Below are 21628 nucleotides of genomic sequence, written 5' to 3' on the forward strand. Positions count from 1 at the left end.
CTGGTAACCCAATTACTTGAAAATACACACACATATCCATGCCTCAGGCTTGTGAAAGTGCATGTGTATTCAGTGGTAATTGGGCACTTACTACTCACGGTTATGCCCCATACAAGGGCTTAGGATTCAGATGAGAGTAGGCAGGTGTGTAAATGAGAAAACGGTAAAGGTGCAGTTTTGCTCCACTAAAACAATTTACTTTTTAGTGTATATTATTCAGTCAATTGAGCAGCAAAGTTGAATAGATACTGTCTAGGTAAAGCAGGATTAAAACAAATCACTTATTACTGTGTATTCTGGTTCTATTGGTAGGGCCTTTGTATCCTACATTACATGGGAAGTAATCTGCACCTTTAACCAGGAAAACTTTAGTTCAACGATCTTTATGGAATTTATGCTGCTAGATAACAAATATTTGCTATGATTACCATTCTAGCCTATACTTGATAAATACCGATTATTAGTTGCAAATTTTCTTAAATGTTTAGTCAGAGAGGAATGTAAATGTATTGAAGTCTTGTCCAGTAGAAATATATGTTTTTGCTGGCACATTTTATTGCATAAACATAACAACATATACTTTTTCAAGATGCCAAATATACTTTTTCTACCATCTCTAAATATAATCAATGGAAATCCTTTCAGGGAAAAGCCTAGAGTTGAAACAGTGGCCTAACTAGCTGATTCTGGCCTAGCTGGCCAAAGTCTTATAAAATGCTGATACACTTTTCTCGTTCTATAGAATAACAAATCTTCCGGTGAACACGGTAATTTTTGCCATACAGCACAATACATTCAAAAAAATGCCACTAATCTGTATATTATTTCTTGTATCTGTCTTTTAAATACCTATTATAGACAAGTAAATTCCTATAAGAATTAATATGATATGACATGAATTATTAACAATGAAAGCCCTACTGGGCCATGTTTAATACACGATATACTTTAAAAATAATAAATGAAAATAACCTTATAATACTGTATATTATTATACTGTGCTGCAAATTGTCTAAGTTTTTAGGAAACCGTAGTTAGGAGCTGACGTTTTGCTTTTATTTGCCGACAGGTTTTCTTGGCTCATTGCGCAAACAAAACTGCTCAGGGAGAATCTGACCACTTTCCTCATAATTACGCCACTGAGGTGGAAGAGGTCAGATATTTGGCTGGAGGTGCAGTTTTAAAAATGGTAGGCTACTGGATGGTGCTTCTAATTTTGTGAAAAATCCTAAAATCAACCTTTGCTTTAAGACAAGCATGATGTCATTTTCTGATGACGACTTGGATGTTCCAAGACATCTCTCTGGGTACCCTACGGAAAAAGGAAGTATTTGGTGCAACTTTTGAAGAGTGTCTCTAAAGGCTAAGGGAGTCTCTACCATGATATTTATATATTGTCTTAAAAGGATGCACACAATTGATATGCACAAAGATAAAATATACGCGGCTGGTGCAGAAAATAACAAACCCAAACCAACTAAAAAAAATATATCAAGTCAGGCCGCTTCCTTTGAGAGAGCTCCAGATAGTAAAGCAAGTGACACATAGGGCAATGGATTAGTGAAATCTGGAATAAGAAGAGCAGAGATACGACAGTTTGTTATTTCCAATCGATCAAAACAAGCTGGTCTGAGGATGCTCTGCTGCAAAACCCTGTTAGGGACAAATTGCCACTTCCTGCGTTTGATAAGCCAGATATAAAACAGCTTATTAAAAAAAAAAAAAAAAAAAAAACAGGGGACTTGACAGCACCATTTGGGGGAACCGTCCATCGTCACATGAGTTTTGCTGCCTGAAAAAAGGAAGTTAAGAAGGCTGCTTTAACATCTGCCACTCAGACTAGCTTGACTTTTAACTGCTGGTCTGCAAAAGGATCTGGCTTTATAGGTATCACTGCCTATTACTCCATGAAGATGAAAAATAAGCAGAGGTTGCACCACTATCTTTCAGATTTCAAGTGGCATAAGCATTCTCATACAACTACTAACATCCTTTCAGCAATCCAAGTTGCAATCAGGAAGTTTTCAATGACAGATAAGAAGCTCCACGTTGTGACTGATTCTGGGAACAATGTCACAGAAGCCTGTAGGATAGGAGCCCTTTCCTGAACTTCACGTTTTTGACATTGTCTTCATTCATCTGTTGCACGCGTTCTTGGATTTTTGTCCACTCGAAGCTTAGCCAATGACATCCCTGAAGAATATTGCTTGGAACCCTTTGATGAAGTCGAAGATGTCGATCCAACTGTTGAAAACGATTCAGACGGTCTTTCTGTTCCTTGTTCTGAAAACTCCGGAAATGAAGATACACCTACTGAAGAATCTGAATAAACTGATGCATTGTCTAAAGAAGAGGGCGATGAAAGTAATGGAGAAAAAGAGTGGGGAGCTGAGAGTCTGTCAAAAAATGAGGTTGCAACACAGGCTATCCAAAGACACGTTAAACTTGCTCAAACATTGATAGTCGAGATTGTCACTACCCCTTTTTCTTTGGGAATGGACCATGAAAACGTGCCTAAATAATCAAAAGCATGTCCATTCGTATTCTTAAAACAAAAGATTGATGTAGAATCACTTTCTATAATGAAGCAAGTGTATGGGTTGAAGAAAGTGTTTTCTGTCGCAAAGCGAAAGAAATTTTCGAAATAAGTTATCAAAACGTGCAATTGTTTTTATATTGCATTCCTTTGAAAACCTATTAAGAGAAGAGAATACTTAAAGAAAGTATTGTGTAGCAAAGGGTCTAAGTTTCTTTGAAATACAGAATCTAAGAAATTTCATTTTACATGTTTACTTGAGAATGAATCCGGTGGAGGGCCTAGAACATTACTTACTAGCGCAAAGCGCCGTAAAAATATACAAAGTACCCTTAAACCATGAATTTTCCTTTTGATTTGTCTCTCACACAAATTGGCTAGGAAATAATTAATCTTGAAAAGTTGTTTTAAGCTGCTTGGCAACGAAAATTTTTGACTTGGTGGTAAGAAGTGTCATTTTCCCGTGCATTTCTCTTCTTTCATACATTTTTTCAGATGGCTTCCAAACACCAGGATTGGGAAGGGGAAAGCACGGTCTGGAGGGGGAGACTGTCCCCCGCCAAAGCAACTATGGGCTCTGCTTAAACACTAATGACTTTGAGCTGACTGCGCAGTTTGACGATGAAATTTATTTTATTTTCAAAACGTCTCAAATAATTAGTATGCATTTCTGGGAAGTTCGAAGAGATTCTATATAAACATAAAGCGTATTTTTGGAAAAAAGGAACGGGAAAAGGGAAGAAAATAAACATAAAAAAGGATGGCGATGTTGTGTGCAAAGACAGTTTTTCGCCCCTTTATTGAATAACTGTTCTTTTTGGCGGAAAATGCTGCAATAGTAATGATAATAAACCAAAACTTATCATTTACAAAGTTTTTCTTCTTTAAGCTTTAGGTGTTCGAAAAACAGCTGTTTAAACAGCTGTCTTTTGAACGAAAACAGCTGTTTTCGGTTTTTACCAAAAAACAAAACAGAAAAAGAAACTGGTCTTCTGTTTTTGTGTTGACCTGTTCTGTCTCTGTTCTGTTTCAATCAAGTCCTGTTTATTTTTTCCTGTTTCTTCAGAAAAACAGAACAGTGTCCATGCTTAGTCGGACCCCTATTTCGAGAGGTAAGTTTTTCCTCTTTTCTATTTTCTTTCTGTATTAAAGCCCTTAGCCCATGGACTTAGGGATAATAGATCTGAGCCGACTGGCCAAGGTTTTTAGGTTCATCTTTGAGCCCCATTTCTTAGGGGGGGAGGGCTGCCTTGAAATATTTTTTTTGTAAAATAGGTTCCCCGTGGCCTAAGGGCTTATAGCTGTGGTACCGAGCAGATCAAAGATAAAAGTTTTTTTTACCTGTTGTTTGCTTCTAGCTCCTCCCCCCTCTCCCTCAATAAAATTGAGAATTAAGAGAGAATTAAGAAAATCAAAATTTGAGGATTAAGATATGATGTTAAGTATTAAAGATATGGATGGAGTAGGTTAGTTCACTTGCTACGTTTAGGTAGCATTATTAGTAAAGATGATGGATGCAGTAATCAAACAGTTCGTGGTAACGAACTGTAAGTTAGGAGCGACCCGGCTCAATGGTAACCGAAACTCTAGAAAACGGGTTTTTGATACCAATAGATACATCAAAAGAATCAGATTTCAATGCTGATTTCAAATATATAACTTTCATCAAGTTTAGTGCTACCCATCAAAAGTTAAGCGCCTGAGAAAATTAGGCTGATTTTCAAAAAAAGGGTGAAATACCACCTAAAAGTTATAGAACCTTAATGAAAATCACACCATCATATTCAGCGTATCAGAGAACTCTACTGTAGAGGTTTCAAGCTCCTATCTATAAAAATGTGGAATTTTGCTTTTTTTTTCTCTTTTTTTTGCCAGAAGAAAGATCACGGATGGGTGTTTATTTGTTTTTTTGTTTGTTTGTTTTTCCCAGGGGTGATCGTATTGACCCAGTGCTCCTAGAATATCATGGGTGGGCTCATTGGAACGGAAATTAAAAGTTCTAGTGCCCTTTTTAAGTGACCAAAAAAATGGAGGGCAACTAGGCCCCCTCCAACGGACATTTTTTCCCCAAAGTCATCCGATCAAAATTTTGAGATGGCCATTTTGTTCAGCATGGTCGAAAATATGATAACTATGTATTTAAGAATGACTTAATTCCCCGAAGTCTTCGGGGGGAGGGCTGAAAGTTATGAACTTTACCCAATGTTAACATATGGTTCTGGTTATTGGGAAGTATAAAGACGTTTTCAAGGGGGGATTTTTTCTGGTAGTGGTGGAGGGGGTGGGTTCGGGGTTATGTGGGAGGATCTTTCCATGAAGGAACTTTCATGGGGGAAGGGACAGTGCTATGAAGGGGGCGCCAGATTTCCCAGCATTCTTTAAAAAAAAAGACCAAAAATCAAATAAAAAAAAATAAGTTTTTCAACTGAAAGTAAGGAGCAACATCACAACTTAAAACGAACAGAAAATATTACGCATATGATTGGGTTCACCCCCCTAGTCAATACCTCCCTCTTTAAGCCAAAGATGTTTTAGTACTTTCATAAGAGCTATTTATTCTAATTAACGGCCTTTGTGATTAAGGGTCATTTTTAAAGAACAAAATTCGAAATTTAGCTTAAAGAGCAAGGTATTGACTTGGGGGCGAATTCCCTAACATACGTATTAAGAATGTGTGAATATAGAAGTTCGTTACGTAAGTTAATTCGTAAGTTACGTATATTTATTGCTAATAAAAACGTTCGTAAATAAAATTAAACAAGTTTCGAGAAAGCCATTTAACCAAATAAAAGTAAAATTAATATGAACATTTTGTTGTAATTATTCATGTACGGTGAGCCAAAATCAAAACCTGTATTAATTCAAAAACGTTCAAAAATTAAATTAAAAAAAAAGTTTTTTTAACTGAAAGTAAGGGACGACGTTAAAACTTAAAACGAACAGAAATTATTTCGTATATGAAAGGGGCTGTCCCCTCCTCAACACCTCGCTCTTTACGTTAAAGTTTGACTTTCTCACAACTCTATTTTTTAAACAATAAAAAAATTTAGCGTAAAGAGCGAGGCGTTGAGGAGGGGACACCCCTTTCATATACAGAATAATTTCTGTATTGGTATTTCTGTATAGTATTGGTTTTGGTTTATTGGAAAGCCATTTAGCACAAGAAAAGTAAAATTAATATGCAAATTTTGTTTTACTTATTCAGTGACGGTAAGCCAAAATAAAAGCTGCATTAACTAAAAAACGATCAGAAATTAAATTTAAAAAAAACAAGTTTTTTTAACTGAAAGTAAGGAGCGACATTAAAACTTAAAACGAGTTAAAGTTTTCATTAAAAATTAAAACTTACTACAAATCAAGACTTTTTACTAGATTTCGGGAAATTTATTAGATCCTCTAAATTAACTAGATTTTTTTTTTTTTTTACTAGATCTAGTACAATCCTACTGACGGTGGCAACCCTGTTGGTGCCACAAAATGCCCCAAAACGCCACTTTCCCAGAGAGCAATATTTTTGGTAATGAGTGAGACTTTTGTGATCTTCCTAGACCACTACTTTGACCTACTTGGACCTCTGCCATTTTTCTGGGGAAAAAAAATGCAGAATTCGATATTTTTGTAGACAGAAGTTTCAAATGTCGACAGTAGGGTTCTCTGACATACTGAATCTGATTTTGTGATTCTTCTTAAGATCGCTTGACTTTTTACCGGTGTTTCCCTCCTTCTTCGAAAACCACGCAATTTTCTCAGGTTCTTAGCTTTCAACGGGTTACATAATGAGTTAACTTAATGAGTTGTATATACTTTGAATCAGCATAAAATTAAATTCTTTTGATATATTAATTGTTATAAAAATTCCGTTTTTCAGTTTTTTTCAATTATTATCAAAATTTCTTTTTTCATCCGCAAAAAAGTGAAATTTGGTAATTTTTGCCAGAAGAAAGATCACGGATGCGTGTTTATTTGTTCTTTTTTTTTCTTCTTTTTTTTGCCAGGGTGATCGTGTTGAACCAATGGTCATATAAGATCGTGAGAGGGCTCGTTCGAACGAAAATTATGGTTCTAGTTTTTCCTTTTCGTGACCAAAACGATTAGAGGGCAACTAGATTCCCCCTTCCCTCCCATGCTCCTTTTTTCCCAAAGTCATCCGAGCAAAGTTTTCAGATAGCTATTTTGATCAGGATAGTTGAAAGGTCTAGTATCATGCCTCTGGGGATGACACGACCCTGAAAGTCCCTGTAGAAAACTCTTGTAAGTTATGAAATTTGTCTAGTGTTTACATATAGTATTTGATATTCGGAAGTAAACAAACATTTTTGGGGGAGAGTGGATTTTATGTGGGGGAATTTTCTACGGGGGAGGGGGGAGATTTTCCAAGGGAGGAATTTAACGGGGTGAGGGAAGTTTCTGGGGAAGAACTTTCAAAAGGAAACAATACACGGAGACGGGGGAATTTACCAGAATTCTTATCCAAAATTCTCTTTATTTGATTTACTTTCTCTTTGACAAATCAATTTTACATGTGGAGATATTCCGGGAAAATTGCGCAGAAGAAATTTTCAAAGGAGTAGAGATTGTGTAGGGAATTTTGGCGTGGGGGGAATTTTCTGCGGGAGAGATTCTCCATGGAAGAATTTCACGTGGGAGAAATTTTCTATTGAGACATTGAGAGTGGAGAATTTCCAGAAAAATTTTCCACGGAGGGAGGATTTCCGGCATGACTTGAAAAACGATTAGAAATGAGAAGAAAAACATTTTTTTTCAAACGAAAGTAGGCTTAAAAATAAACTTCTTCTTGGGGAATTTTCAGCAGGGGTGGAATTGCCTGGGGATTGTCAGGGGATTACGCGGAAGGAGCTTTCCAAGAAGATATTTTCTTGGGGGGGGGGGGGATTTCCCATGGAGCGAAAAGGTTTATTTTCTGGCATTTTTTAAAAACAATAACAAATTAAATAAAAAAAATGTTTTTTTCAACTAAAAGTAAGGAGCAATATTAAATTTTAAAACCAACAGAAATTATCCCGTATATGAGGACAAATCCCACTCCTCAATACCTCACTTTTTACACTAATTTTAACTTTTTGTCCCAAGTATTGAAGAATAACTCCTGAAACACAAAAGCTGTCTAACTAAAGTAAGGACATTTTAAAAATACAAGAAAAAAACTTTAGCGTGAAGAACAAGGTATTGAGGATGGAATACCCCCTTATATACGGAAAATTATCTGTTCTTTTAAGTGTTAGCGTTGCTTCTTACTTTCAGCTGAAAAAAAAAACAGATTTTAATTTAATCAGTGAAAGGCTGAACCGGGGAAAATATTGACATGTCGGTGATTTGAATAGCCAAAAATATCCGGTAGCTTATTTTTCTCTACTCTGAGCCCGAGTAATTCCAAATCATGTTTTTTTTTAATATTCGTTCATGTAATAGATATTTTTTGTATTTTATTCAAAACTTGGAAAAAAAATGTGCAAAATGCTTTTTAATTACAAATTTTGTCATCGAATTTTGCCAAAACCTAAAGTTAATGGAGCAAAAAAACTGATCAGAAATATTGAAATCGATAAATCGACTATCGAATATCGAAAATAAAAATATCGATATATCGATATGTCGTTTAATCAAATTATCAACCAACACTACTTGCGAGACGGATAAAATGGGTCTAGAAATAACTTTAATATCTTGGTAAATTTGACCACCTCGGACACAGACCAACTTAAAATTTCCAGGAAAACTGAGAATTGGTAAATTTGATTTAGGATTATAATCATCTTTATTAAACTTTTATTTTTGACCTAGGAACTACTTAAGAAAAAGCCGAATAGAAGCTGTTGGACATGCAACTGAGCTTGATTACCCTGTCTCTCCGAGGGACATTCTCTCTTTTGCTTGGCAAATTAGCAAAGGAATGGCATATTTAGCGAGTATGAAGGTGCGGTAAACTGATTTTTTTTACTTACGTTTTTTTTTTTAAATCACCAGGCCTATTATATTCTGATGTAAAATTTAATGCCATGTTCAATTAAAGTAGGAAACTAAAAAGTAATAGTAAAAAATATTGGTGGAATATTGACGGAATATCAAGGGGGCATTCAATATGCCCCTTTGGTATTCCAATTGATTTAGTAAAAGCATTCCCTGATAAGTTATCAAAACCTTTATCAAATATTTTTAATACAATAATTAGAAACATTAAAACTTATAACGAACAGAAATGTTTACGTATATGAGGGGGTTCGCCCTCTAGTCGATACCTCGCTCTTTACGCTAAAGTTCGAATTTTGTTTGAATCACAAATTCCTGAATCACCAAGGCCGTTTAATTAGAATAGGTAGGTCTTTTGAAAGTAAGGAAAAAAACTTTAGCGTAAAAGAGCGAGGTATTGACTAGGGGCCGAACCCCTCATTTACGATATAATTTCTGTTCGTTTTAAGTTTTGATGTTGCTCCTTACTTTAGGTTGAAAAAACTTGTTTTTTATTTAATTTCTGATCGTTTTTTAAATAATTCTGGGAAATCCGGCGCCCCCTTCATAGATACGTCCCTTCCCCCACGGAAACAACCTCCATGGAAAGATCCTCCCACATAACCCCCTACTCCGACCCCCCTCCCAACAGAAAAATTCTCTCCAGAAAACGTCTGTATACTTCCCCATAACCAATACTATATATAAACAATGGGCAAAGTTCATAACTTGCAGCCCTTCACCTGGGAACTGTGGGGGATAAAGTCATCTTCAAAGACATATTTATTATATTTTCGACTATGCTGGACAAAAAGGTTATCTCAAAATTTTGATTGGGTGACTTCGGGGAAAAAATGAGTTTGGGAGGGGGCCAAGTTGCCCTCCAATTTTTTTGGTCACTTGAAAATGGCACTAGAACTATCAATTTCCGTTCGAATGAGCCCTCTCACGATATTCTAGGACTACTGGATCGATACGATCACCCCTGAAAAAAAGAAAAAAAAACACGCATCCGTGATCTTTCTTCTGGCAAAAAAAAAAATACAAAATTCCACATTTTTGCGGATAGGAGCTTGAAACATCTACAGTAGGTTTTTCTGTACGCTGAATCTGATGGTTTGATTTTCATTAAGATTCTATCACATTTACGGGATGTTCCCCACTTTTTCAAAAATAAGACAAGTTTTTTCAGGCTTATAACTTTTGATGGGTAAGCTTAAACTTAATGAAACTTATATATTTGAAATTAGCATAAGAATCTGATTATTTTGATGTATCTACTGGTATCAAAATTCCATTTTTTAGAGTTTCAGTTACTATTGAGCCGGGTCGCTCCTTACTTACAGTTTGTTACCACGAACTGTTAGATGTTGGCTAGCTGACAGAAAGCAACAAGTTCGACAGTTTTTATGTTGTGAGAGGCTGCTTGTTAATAAAGTACTATACATTCATTCACTCATACAGCGTTACCGTACCCAATTGAGATAAAAAAAACAAACAACAATAACAGGCAAAAATTCTTAAAGATTATTTCATAGGCAAGAAAATGTTAAGCATATAGTATGTTTTCATGCACTGTAAAAAAATACAATAAAAAAAATAAAACTGGATTTCCAATGAATTTTTATGCTGGAATTTAGACAAGTAAAAAATCCAATTTTTTGATTGAAGCTGTGATTCGTGTGTGAAATCCAACAAATTGTTGAAATTATCAACACTTCTATACTTTTAAATAGACAAAAAGTAATTCTCAACATAAATATCTTTTATTAATCAAAATGGTTTGCATCTCAATAGTAGATTGAAAATTCTTGAGTATAATATTAAGTTTGACTATGGTGCCATTTAAAATAAATTTATCAGCGAATACTCATATGTACACTCACAAATTTATGTACAAACATTTATAGCTTATAATTAGTATTTTGCAGCAAAAGAAAAATATTATGGAAATTTTTTAATCTCGTATGGTATATGAAATAGCTTTAGTCTATTAATAAAAGAGAAACAGTCTTTTCTGCTCGTTTCTAAATAAACGCGAGAAGGGAAACATGAAATTTAAGATCATGCTTCAACTTAAAGCATGAAAGGGACGTGTGAAGACGTGATAAAAAACAAATTTTACCGCTTGCCAAGCCATATTGAGTATTAGCACGTCCAGACTATCCATTTTCTGGAAAAATGGGACAGAAATCTTGGAATCTAGACAGGTCTTTCGTCCCATTTTTCTGTTTTCCGGGCAGGAAAAATCAGAGGGTCAGAAAATGGGACTGAAGTGGTAGTGTGGACAGCTTTTTTAAAAAAAATGCCAGAAGAAGGAGACGATTAGACACGATAACTGATAAATAAAAAACAGTTGTCTAAGATGGTTTTGAATACAAAAAAGGTAAATTGTCTAATTGAGGCTCTAAATTTGTGTTCTATAGGTTTTTGCTCAGAAAACTAGATTTGGTGAGGATGACGTTGATAAGTTTGTACAGATATCTTTTGAAAAAAAAACACCAAGTTTTTGAAAAAACAGCTTAGTCTGGACGACTATTCCTTTTTCCAGATTTCCGTCCCATTTTCCAGAAATCAGATAGTCTGGACGCGCTATATGGCTGCAAAGCGTGATGTAAATTCTTGGGCGGGAAATTCAAATAACGATGAAACGTGGATGCGTCGACACGTTTTCTCAGAACTTTTGCGAATTGTTTTGGCATAAAATATTTGTCGTAGATCCTAATAATCCACCAGAACGTTTTCATGTCGAAATAATACTAGGAATATTGACAATCAGTTGTTAGTAACAAATAGAAACTACGTTTCACCGTATTTCGGATTACGCGCTTTGATTTTTACGTCATCACTGTGCAGCTCTATTTTGTATAGTCTAAAAACCGTGTTCCGGGATTTTTTTTTTTCGAAATCTCAGGCTTTTTAGAAGAAAAAGTGGGATTTTATTTTTGAGCTGGTGGCAACCCTGGCTTCAAGTAGGCTAATCATTTCTGTAGTACGAAACTATTAGTATTTATATTTCACTGAGAAACTGACGTGACGACCAGGGTTGCCATATTTGGTGATTTACACCAAATTTGGTGATTTTTTTCGTATGGTGATCTGTTGATTTTACCTGAAATTTGGTGATTTTATCGTAAACTTTGGTCATTTTACTATTTCTGCGTTCCAGCTTATGAATTCAGTGAGGAAAATTCTGATGAAAATGCTATTCGACAGACTTGATCGACAGTGCATACTGAATTTATGGCAAATCAAATAGCCGATCAGGGGAGATGACTATAAAGCGTGCAACCTATATTTATAAAGAACAAATTTAAGGAAAATATAAAAGAGAGCAGGTTGTGATGTAGTTAAATCAAACAGATACTCATGAAAATTTTGGACCAGAAAGTGATTTCGACATTAATAATGTTAATTATACTAACTCTTTTGAAGAGCCAGATGGATCGTTTAAGGCTCCTCCAGGAAAGAAACTGCCACTGACTTGTAAAGCAAGACACATGGATGAGGACACCAGTTGCAGTGAAAGCTATGAAGTAAATGAAGCACTCGGAAGAAAAGAAAAAGACAAACTTATCGTTCATCTTATGGCCTCGGCAAGGACAAATAGAAACGGAATAATTAAAATGTAATTTGAAAAGCATGTAATATAAGATAGTTGCAGTATCGAAAGTGATCAAGATCTCAATCCTCGTTGATGAATCGACAGACAGAACAACGACGAAATGTCTTGTAATAATTGTTCGCTATTATTATCTGGAAGAGCAGAAACTAATTGCAGTTTTGTCACTGTTAGATGCAACAGCTAAAGGGTTGAAAAACTTAATTGCAGATTTATTCAGTAAAAAAAGAAAAAAATATCACTGACAAGAATTGTTGCCTTTGCTTCGGACAATAGGAGTATCATGCTAGAATCCAAAATTGGCTTGGCAAAGTTTCTGCAACTTTCAGTTTTATCTGTCATTCGTTTACTCTTTGCTCAGCTGCTGCGTGCGATTTCTTAGACTCTTTTGTTTTGCAGTTCAGTCAATATATTTTTTAGTCTTATTGCGTTTAGCCAAAAATCGAAAATGGAATTTAGACAGTGTCAAGCACTTCTTGATACAGCTGAGCACTGTCTGATTTTCCCTAGCAAAACGAGATGGCTGACGATGGAGAGTGTGGCTTAGCGTCTTCTAGAGCAATATCGGGCAGTTAACCTTTATTTTCGATCTTATCTTGCAGATAATATACCATCAGCTAATGCCCTTTACAACGCACTAGTAAGAAATGATTTTAAATTATATTATGTGTTCCTTGGTTACATTTTAACAGTGGTGAATCGACATGATGTAGAGTTTCAGAGGGTAGAGGTGCAAGTTCATTTAATTCCTAATAAGTTGAAGAGCTGTTTGAAGGAAACAATGTTAGGTTTTATCATAGGCAGCGTGCTAGTGCTGCCTAAGTAAAGAACGATGTGGGCACGATGTGTTTTTTTTTTGTATCTGCATACCCGGGCACTTCGTATCGAAGGAGTTGTCATAGAAACTTCGAAAAGGGCTCATTCGATCGGAAATTAGAGTGTCTAGTGCCCTTTTTAATAGTCAAAAGTGATTGGAGGGCAACTAGGCCCCCCCCCGCCCATCATTCCCCCAAAAACATCCAATCAAAATTTTGAGGTAGCCATTTTGTTCAGCGTCGTTGATTTCCACATAGAAAATATCTTTTTGAGGAGGACACTCCTCCACAACCCTCGGGGCAAGGGTTTTAAGTTATGCCCTGAGGGCATATAAGATCAATGTTGACACAATGTACAGTTTATTTTATTTTTTTTCTTTAAAGCAGGGCACTTCATATAGAAGGGGTTCATTCGATTGGAAATTGAGAGTTCTAGTGCCCTTTTTAATAGTCGAAAGTGATTGGGGAGGGGGGGGGGCAACTAGCCCCCCCCCCCTCACGTGAATCATTCCCCCAAACACATCCAATCGAAATTTTGAGATAGCCATTTTGTTCAGCGAAGTTGATTTCCAGATAGAAAATGTGTTTTTGAGGAGGACACTCCCCAACAACCCTCAGGGCAAGGGTTTTAAGGTATGCCCTGGGGGCACATAAGGTTTTTATTGAAGGCGCTGTCTTAGAAACTTCAAAAAAGGCTCATTTTATTCGAAATTCAATGGGCTAGTACCCTTCTCAATATTCGAAAGTGATTAGAGGGCAACTAGCCCCCCCCCCCCACGCCCATCATTCCCCCAAACCCATCCAATCAAAATTGTGAGATAGCCATTTTGTTCAGCATAGTTGATTTCCAGATAGAAAATATGGTTTTGAGGAGGACACTCCCCCACAACCCTCAAGGCAACGGTTTTAAGTTTTACCCTGGGGGTATATAAGGTTTTTATTGAAGGCGTTGTCGTGGAAACTTCAAACCAGGCTCATTGGATTGGAAATTCAAAGGGCTAGTGCCCTTCTTAATAGTCGAAAGTGATTGGAGGGCAACTAGCCCCCCCCCCACGCCCATCGATCCCCCAAACACATCCAATCAAAATTTTGAGATAGCCATTTTGTTCAGCTTAGTTGATTTCAAGATAGAAAATGTGTTTTTGAGGAGGAGACTTGGCCAAAACCCTCAGAGCAAGGGATGCCCAGGGGGCATATAAGGTTCTTATAGAAGGCGTTGTCGTAGAAACTTCAAAAAAGCCTCATTCGATTGGGAATTCAAAGGGCTAGTGCCCTTTTTAATAGTCGGAAGTGATTGGAGGGTAACTAGCCCTTCCCCAAGCCAATATTTCCTCCAAACACATCCAATCAGAATTGTGAGATAGCCATTTTGTTGAACGTATTTGATTTCCAGATAGAAAATAGGTTTTTGAGGAGGACACTCCCCCACAACCCTCAGGGCAAGGGTTTCAAGTTATGCCCTTGGTGCATATAAGGGTTCCATTTTGTGAGATAGCCATTTTGCTCAACGTTTTTGATTTCCAGGTAGAAAATAGGTTTTTGAGGAGGAAACTTCCCCATAACCCTCAGGGCAAGGGTTTTAAGTTATGCCCTGGGGGCATATAAGGTTTTTATAGAAGGCGTTGTCGTAAAAACTTCAAAAAAGGCTAGAAACTTCGTAGAAACTTCAAAACAGGCTCATTCGATTGGAAATTCAAAGGGCTAGTGCCCTTTTTAATAATCGAAAGTGATTGGAGGGCAACTATCCCCCTCACGCATATTATTCCCCCAAACACATCCAATCAAAATTTTGAGATAGGCATTTTGTCAGCGTAGCTGATTTCCAGATAGAAAATATCTTTTTGAGGAGGATACTCCCCCACAACCCTCGGGGCAGGGGTTTTAAGTTATGCCCTGGGGGCATATAAGGTTTTCATAGAAAGCTTTGTGGTAGGAGCTTCATAACAGGCTCATTTGATTGGAAATCCAAAGGGTTAGTGCCCTTTTTAATAGTCGAAAGTGATTGGAGGGCAACTAGCCCCCTCCCCCCCGCCCATTATTCCCCCATACACATCCAATAAAAATTTTGAGATAAGCATTTTGTCGGCGTAGCTGATTCCCAGCTAAAAAATATCTTTTTGAGAAGGACACTCCCCCAAAACCCTCGGAGCAAGGGTTTTAAGTTATGCCCTGGGGCCATATAAGGTTTTTATTAGAAGGCGTTGTCGTAGAAACTTCAAAACAGGCTCATTCGATTGAAAATTCAAAGGACTAGTGCCCTTTTTAATAGTCGAAAGTGATTGGAGGGCAACTAGCCCCCCCCCACACCAAGCATTCCCCCAAACAAGCCAAATATAAATTTTAAGATAGCTATTTTGTTCAGCGTAGTTGATTTTCAGACAGAAAATATGTTTTTGAGGAGGACACTCCCCCACAACCCTCAGGGCAAAGGTTTTTAGTTATGCCCTGGGGGCATATAAGGTTTTTATAGAAGACGTTGTGGTAGAAACTTCAAAACAGGCTCATTCAATCTGGAATTCAAAGGGCTAGTTCCCTTTTTAATAGCTGAAAGTGATTGGAGGGCAACTAGCCCCCCCCCACGCCCATTATTCCCCCAAACAGATCCAATCAGAATTTTGAGATAGCCATTTTGTTCAACGTATTTGATTTCCAGATAGAAAAGATGTTTTTTAGGAGGAAACTCCCCCACAACCCTCAGGGCAAGGGTTTTAAGTTATGCCCTGGGGACATATAAGGTTTTTATAAGAAGGCCATGTCATAGAAACTTCAAAACAGGCTCATTCGATTGGAAATTCAAAGGGCTAGTTCCCTTTTTAATAGTCGAAAGTGATTGGAGGGTACTAGCCCCTCCCCGATGCCCATCATTCCCCCAAACACATCCAATCAAAATTTTGAGATAGTCATTTTGTTCAGCGTAGTTGATTTCCAGATAGAAAATATGTTTTTGAGGAGGACACTCCCCAACAACCCTCAGGGCAAGGGTTTTAAGTTATGCCCTGGGGTATATAAAGTTTTTATAGAAGGCGTTGTCATAGAAACTTCGCAAGGGGCTCATTTGATTGAAAATTCAAAGGGCTAGTTCCCTTTTCAATAGTCGAAAGTGATTGGAGGGCAACTAGCCCCCCTCCCTAAGTCCATCATTCACCCAAATATTCCCCTCCTCAAGGTCTCGCTCTTTACGCTAAAGTTTGACTTTCTCACAACTCTTATTTTTTTAAACAATAACAATAAAAAACTTTAGCGTAAAGAGCGAGGCGTTGAGGAGAGGACATTCCCTTTCATATACGGAATAATTTCTGTTCGTTTTGAATTTTAACGTCATTCCTTACTTTCAGTTAAAAAAAACTTGTTTTTTCTATTTAATTACAATAAATGACCAAGTCGAACCCAAATTGAGCAGAAATTAACATAAGTTGGGCTCAAAACCCCTATGGCTTCCCAAGGCCAGAACAGAATTTGCTCTTTACTGAAAAAATACAAATGAATGTGCATTGTCAGTTTAATATACATATATTGATATTTAGTAATCAAATTGTTAAAATTATTTTTTTTATTAATTTTATAAAATTAAAAACATTTATTTTTTTTTCTTTAATCTGTAAATTTTGTTCTGGCCTTGGGAAGGCATAGGGGTTTTGCGCCCAACTTATGTTAATTTCTGCTCGTTTTGAGTTTTACTCGGTTATTTATTATAATTTCTGTTCGTTTTGGGTTTCATTTATTTATTGATACCGATTTGTGGTAGTTTCGACCTCGGTAGATTATTTGATTTAATTTTCGCTCATTTTTTGTTTAATGGAGTTCTTTACTTTTCTTTGAGAAACTTATTTTGTGGAAAAAGTTTTTTTAATTAATCAAAGTAAATGATTGGGATGGCACTAGCCCTTTTGCTATAAACGTTAAAACCTAATTGAGAAATATCAAATTTGTTTCCCTGAAAAAAAAAAATTAAAAAGTGCTCCAGTGATAAACCCTTTATTAACCAAACTATAAAAACACTAATTAGAACCAAATTGAAGCTTTTCAAAAATGGTAAACCAGATGAAGCCAATAAACTAAGAAAATCAATTAAAAGAGAAATTCGCAAATTGGCACGATCGTACTACAAAAATAAGGTCGAAGTATTGCTCACTAATAAACCAAAAAATTGGTATTCTGAGGTTAAAAAGCTGTGTTGCAGGAGGCTTGAACAGCTTAACTTCAATCTATCTTAGTCCCTTGATATTACTGCCAATAATCTCAATAAATTCCTCGCTTCCATTGTCCAGCAATTCGGGAACCTAAAATCCACCTCTACTTCCTATTACCTCGTTTCTCTTATTGATCACATCGGAAAAATCCTTGAAAAGCCTAATTCCTGGCTAAATTTAATTTCCATTGACCTTCAGAAAGCATTCGACCTTGTTAACCACAATATTTTAATTGAGAAACTTGTCAACGAGTTCAATATTGATCCCTTACTGGTGAAATTAGTTGCCTCCTTCTTAACAAATAGATCTCAAGTTGTCAAATACCAAAATCATTATTCAAATCCTCTCCCTGTCCACAATGGCATACCCCAAGGTACTCTCCTAGGTCCCCTCCGTTTCTCAGTAATGATCAACAGCCTCGCAAAAGAATTTCCTGGCCGATGGAAATTTGTTGATGACCTAGGGGTTGTTGAAACTTGCTTCAGAAATTTAATAAGCGACCCTATGAGTATCCTCAATGAAATTGAAGACGAGGGCTTAGACTTAGACATGACAGTAAACCCCTCTAATTCCATGATAATGCCCATTTGTTTCCTCAAATCCTCGCCCTATTTTCTTAATCATATCCCTCCTGAAATTTCTGTGTCCACATTTAAACTACTTGGCGTCACAATTTCTTCAAATCTATAGTGGGATATCCACGTTAAAGACATCATCCATAGAGCTAATGTGTCTATCGTCCTCCTTAAGCTCCTAAATAAATTCAGCGTCCACCCTTCCCACTCCTTAAGAATTTACACGTCTTTTGTCCGCCCGCATCTAGAAAATGCTTGTCCAGTTTGGCACCCTGGTATCTCTCGCGAAGAATCGGAAAAAATCGAATCATTTCAAAAAAGAGCTTTGCGAATAATTTTCAAAGAAGGCAAGGTGCCATACTCCTAAAAAAAGCTAGTCTGAAAACCCTGGAGCAAAGGAGGGTTTCGTTGTGCCTCCGTTTTGCAGAAAATGCCATAACAAACCCTCGGACGGCAAGTATTTTCCCCAAACGTCACTCCCTATCCAGATTACGGCCGCCTCGAGCTGTTTTTGAGCCCATCTCTGCTTTGTCCCCCATTCGCTGCGTTACTTCCAAATACGAAAGAACTCTTGTCCCCTTCATTACAGAAAAAATGAATAAAATGTCTCAATAGTGTCTTTTTTTCCCCTCTTTTTTGTTTATTAGATGATGATACTGCCCAGGTTCTTGCACTCATTTGCTTGTCCCGCCCCCCCTCTTTTTTTTAGTTCCCCCTGTAATTTTTTATATTATATTTTTCGTTCTTTTTACGGTTTTTTTTTTTTTTTTTTTGTCCCCCCCCCCACCTTTCTTGACCAGTTTTTATTGTTCTTAACTTTTTTATTGACTTACTGTAGTTGATTTATTGACACTTTCTTAGCATCCCTTTTAATTTAAATGTATTTATGTCTCGCTCTTTTTTTTGTGTCTTTTTGCTTATTCCCCCCTTTTTTATGCCCGTTCTAATTCTTTTTCTGATTTTGTATTTTTTAAGTTTAGTTTGACCAGTTTTTACCTTTTTAATTTGTTAATTCACTTTTTACAGTTTTAATTGTTGGCTTTCAAATGATTGTTCATTATGACTTTTCTATTTCGTTGATGTTCTTTGAATTTTGGCTAGTTTTAGTGCAACCATTTATATTGTCGACTCCAAAGTCCGAATTCGGCCCTTTGTGGGCTTGTGATAGCGATCATTTTGAAATAAATATCTTATCTTTATCTTATCTTACATGAACTATTTGCGAAATCCCAGCATATTAGTGGCCAAAAAGTCTATGAGCTTGAGAAGACCGTCAAGACTCGTTAGTTTTACCTAGTCTGCTCTATTTCCATGGTGAAGGCAAGATTTAAATGTATTGTTTCTGTGCTAGCCGCAGTCTCTGATAATTCCAACGGCTAGGCAGTGTGTGAAACAAAAGGAGTACTGGACAAAATCAATTCTGCCTCTTTTTTCTCAACTCTGCACATAATGGAAAAATGTTAGTCAATGTAAACTGTTTATCAGAGCAACTTCAATCCTTAAGTTTACTGATTTGTAAGGCGCTTGTACTGATTTATTGGAAGTACGAGACTGTCCAAAAGCTGAGAATTGTTAACGAATGGAACAATTTAAGTTAAAACATATCCGAAACTTGTTGTAAGCTCACTAATGACACAGCTTACATTTTCATCGTTCTTACCAGGTCAGGACTTGGTCCTAACTTAGTGCAAAACAACCTTTTCTTGGGCTAGACCTGCTCGTCTTGTATTTGCCCCTAATAGGCTTATTTTTGTATGGAAACTTTACTCTTTTTTCTTTCTGATTTTTGAAAATGTGCACCCTAACAATGAAATTGTCAGGCCCTCGAAATTCCGGAAATGGTATATATCATGAATGAATATTTGTACGAATTTTTTAGAGCTAATCAAGGACTATTGCTCAATGTAATCAAAATATTTCTGTTTTGGTTCAATTTTTTTTCTGCAGGCCAACTTTCTAATGCTATTACTAAAAACGTAGCAAAGGGTAAACTCCAATTTTTCCACAAATGAGCGAACTATTAAAGTTCTCGAGTCAAAGAGATTTATACAAGAATTCAGTTTATGTATTTTAATATCTAATTTCAGCTTGTACATCGTGATTTGGCTGCAAGAAACGTTCTGGTAGCAAATGGAAAGATCGCTAAGATATCGGACTTCGGGCTCACCCGTGACATCTATGAAGAAGATGCATATTTCAAACGAAGTAAAGGGAGAGGTACATAATGACCAAATATATCAGAGGCAACGCTGTAGCGTTGCCTATAGTAAAGGCCATATGGCTCCAATGTTTTATTATTATTTTTTTTTTCCCAGAGGCACTTCATATGGAAGGGGTCGTCGTAGAAACTTCCAAGGGGGCTCATTCGATTGGAAATCGAGAGTTCTAGTGCCCTTTTTGATAGTCGAAAGTGATTGGAGGGCAACTAGCGCCCCCCCCCCCTCACGCACATCATTCCGCCAAACACATCCAATAAAAATTTTAATATAGCCATTTTGTTTAGCGTAGTTGATTTCCAGATATAAAATATATTCTTGAGGAGGATACTCCTCCAAAACTCTCAGGGAAAGGGTTTTAAGCTATGCCCTGGGGGCATATGAGGTCTTTATAGAAGGCGTTGTCGTAGAAACTTCAAAACAGGCTCATTCGATTGGAAATTAAAGAGCTAGTGCCCTTTTTAATAGTCAAAAGTGATGGGAGTGTAACTAGCCCCATCTCCTCCCCCCCCCCCCCGCCCATCATTTCCCCAAACGCATCCAATCAAAATTTTCAGATAGCCATTTTGTTCAGCGTAGTTGATTTCCATATAGAAAATTAATTTTTGAGGAGGACACTCCCCCATAAGCCTCAGGCAGGGGTTTTAAGTTATACCCTGGGGGCATATAAGGTTTTTATAGAAGGCGTTGTCGTAGAAACTTCAAAACAGGCTCATTCGATTGGAAATTCAAAGGGATAGTGCCCTTTTTAATAGTCGAAAATGATTGGAAGGCAACTAGCCCCCCCCCCCAGGCCCATCATTCCCCCCAACACATCCAATCACAGTTGTGAGATAGTCATTTTGTTCAGCGTAGTTCATTTTCAGATAGAGAACATGTTTTTGAGGAGGACAATCCTCCACAACCCTAAGGGCAAGAGTTTTAGGTTTTGCACTGGGGCACGTAAGATTTTTATAAAAGGCGTTGTCATAGAAACTTCAAAAAAGGCTGACTCGGTTGGAAATTCAAAGGCAAAGTGCCCTTTTTAATAGTCAAAGGTGATTGGAGGGCAAATAGTCCCCCCGCCGCCCATCATTCCCCCAAACATTTTTGTTCAGCATAGTTGATTTCCAGATTGAAAATATATTTTTGAGGAGGACACTCCCCCCACAACCCTCAGGGCAAGGGTTTTAAGTTATGCCCTGGGGGTATATAAGGTTTTTATAGAAGGTGTTGTCGTAGAAACTTCAAAATAGCCTCATTCGATTGGAAATTATAGGGCTATAGCCCTTTTTAATAGTCGAAAGTGATTGGAGGGCAACTAGCTCCCCCTCCCATGCCAATCATGTCCCTAAACACATCCAAACAAACTTTTGAGATGTTCAATCTTTCAGTTTTGTTGATCTTATGATATAAAATTTAGTCTTGAGGAGTGAACTCCCCCTCAACCCTTCGAGCAAGGTTTTCAATTTGTGCCCTGGGGGCATATAAAATTTTTATAGAAGGCGTCGTCGTAGAAACTTCAAAATAGGCACATTCAATTGGAAATTCTAGGGGCTAGTGCCCTTTTTAATAGTCGAAAGTGATTAGAGGGCAACTAGCCCCCCCCCGCCCACTCCCCTCATTCCCCCCAACAAATCCAATCAAAATTTTGAGATAGCCATTTTGTTAAGCGTAGTTTATTTCCAGATAGAACATATGTTTTTGTTGAGGACACTCCCCCACAAC

At 37.0% G+C, this 21628-nt stretch overlaps 1 protein-coding gene across 2 annotated transcripts in view; it reads left to right on the forward strand.

The window, feature by feature from the left end:
* Nucleotides 1-21628, forward strand: part of LOC148952156 (proto-oncogene tyrosine-protein kinase receptor Ret-like) — a 436938-nt gene that overhangs the window by 401806 nt on the left and 13504 nt on the right. For both annotated transcript variants that reach the window (XM_089088861.1, XM_089088862.1), the window contains 2 exons: nt 8339-8471; nt 19793-19922. In XM_089088861.1, the coding sequence (XP_088944987.1) occupies nt 8339-8471; nt 19793-19922 (263 nt within the window). The remainder of the gene's footprint in view (nt 1-8338; nt 8472-19792; nt 19923-21628) is intronic.

This window comes from Artemia sp. Qi Xiang Cuo, chromosome 5 (assembly GCF_049724085.1).
Source record: "Artemia sp. Qi Xiang Cuo chromosome 5, ASM4972408v1, whole genome shotgun sequence".
NCBI lineage: Eukaryota > Metazoa > Arthropoda > Branchiopoda > Anostraca > Artemiidae > Artemia > Artemia sp. Qi Xiang Cuo.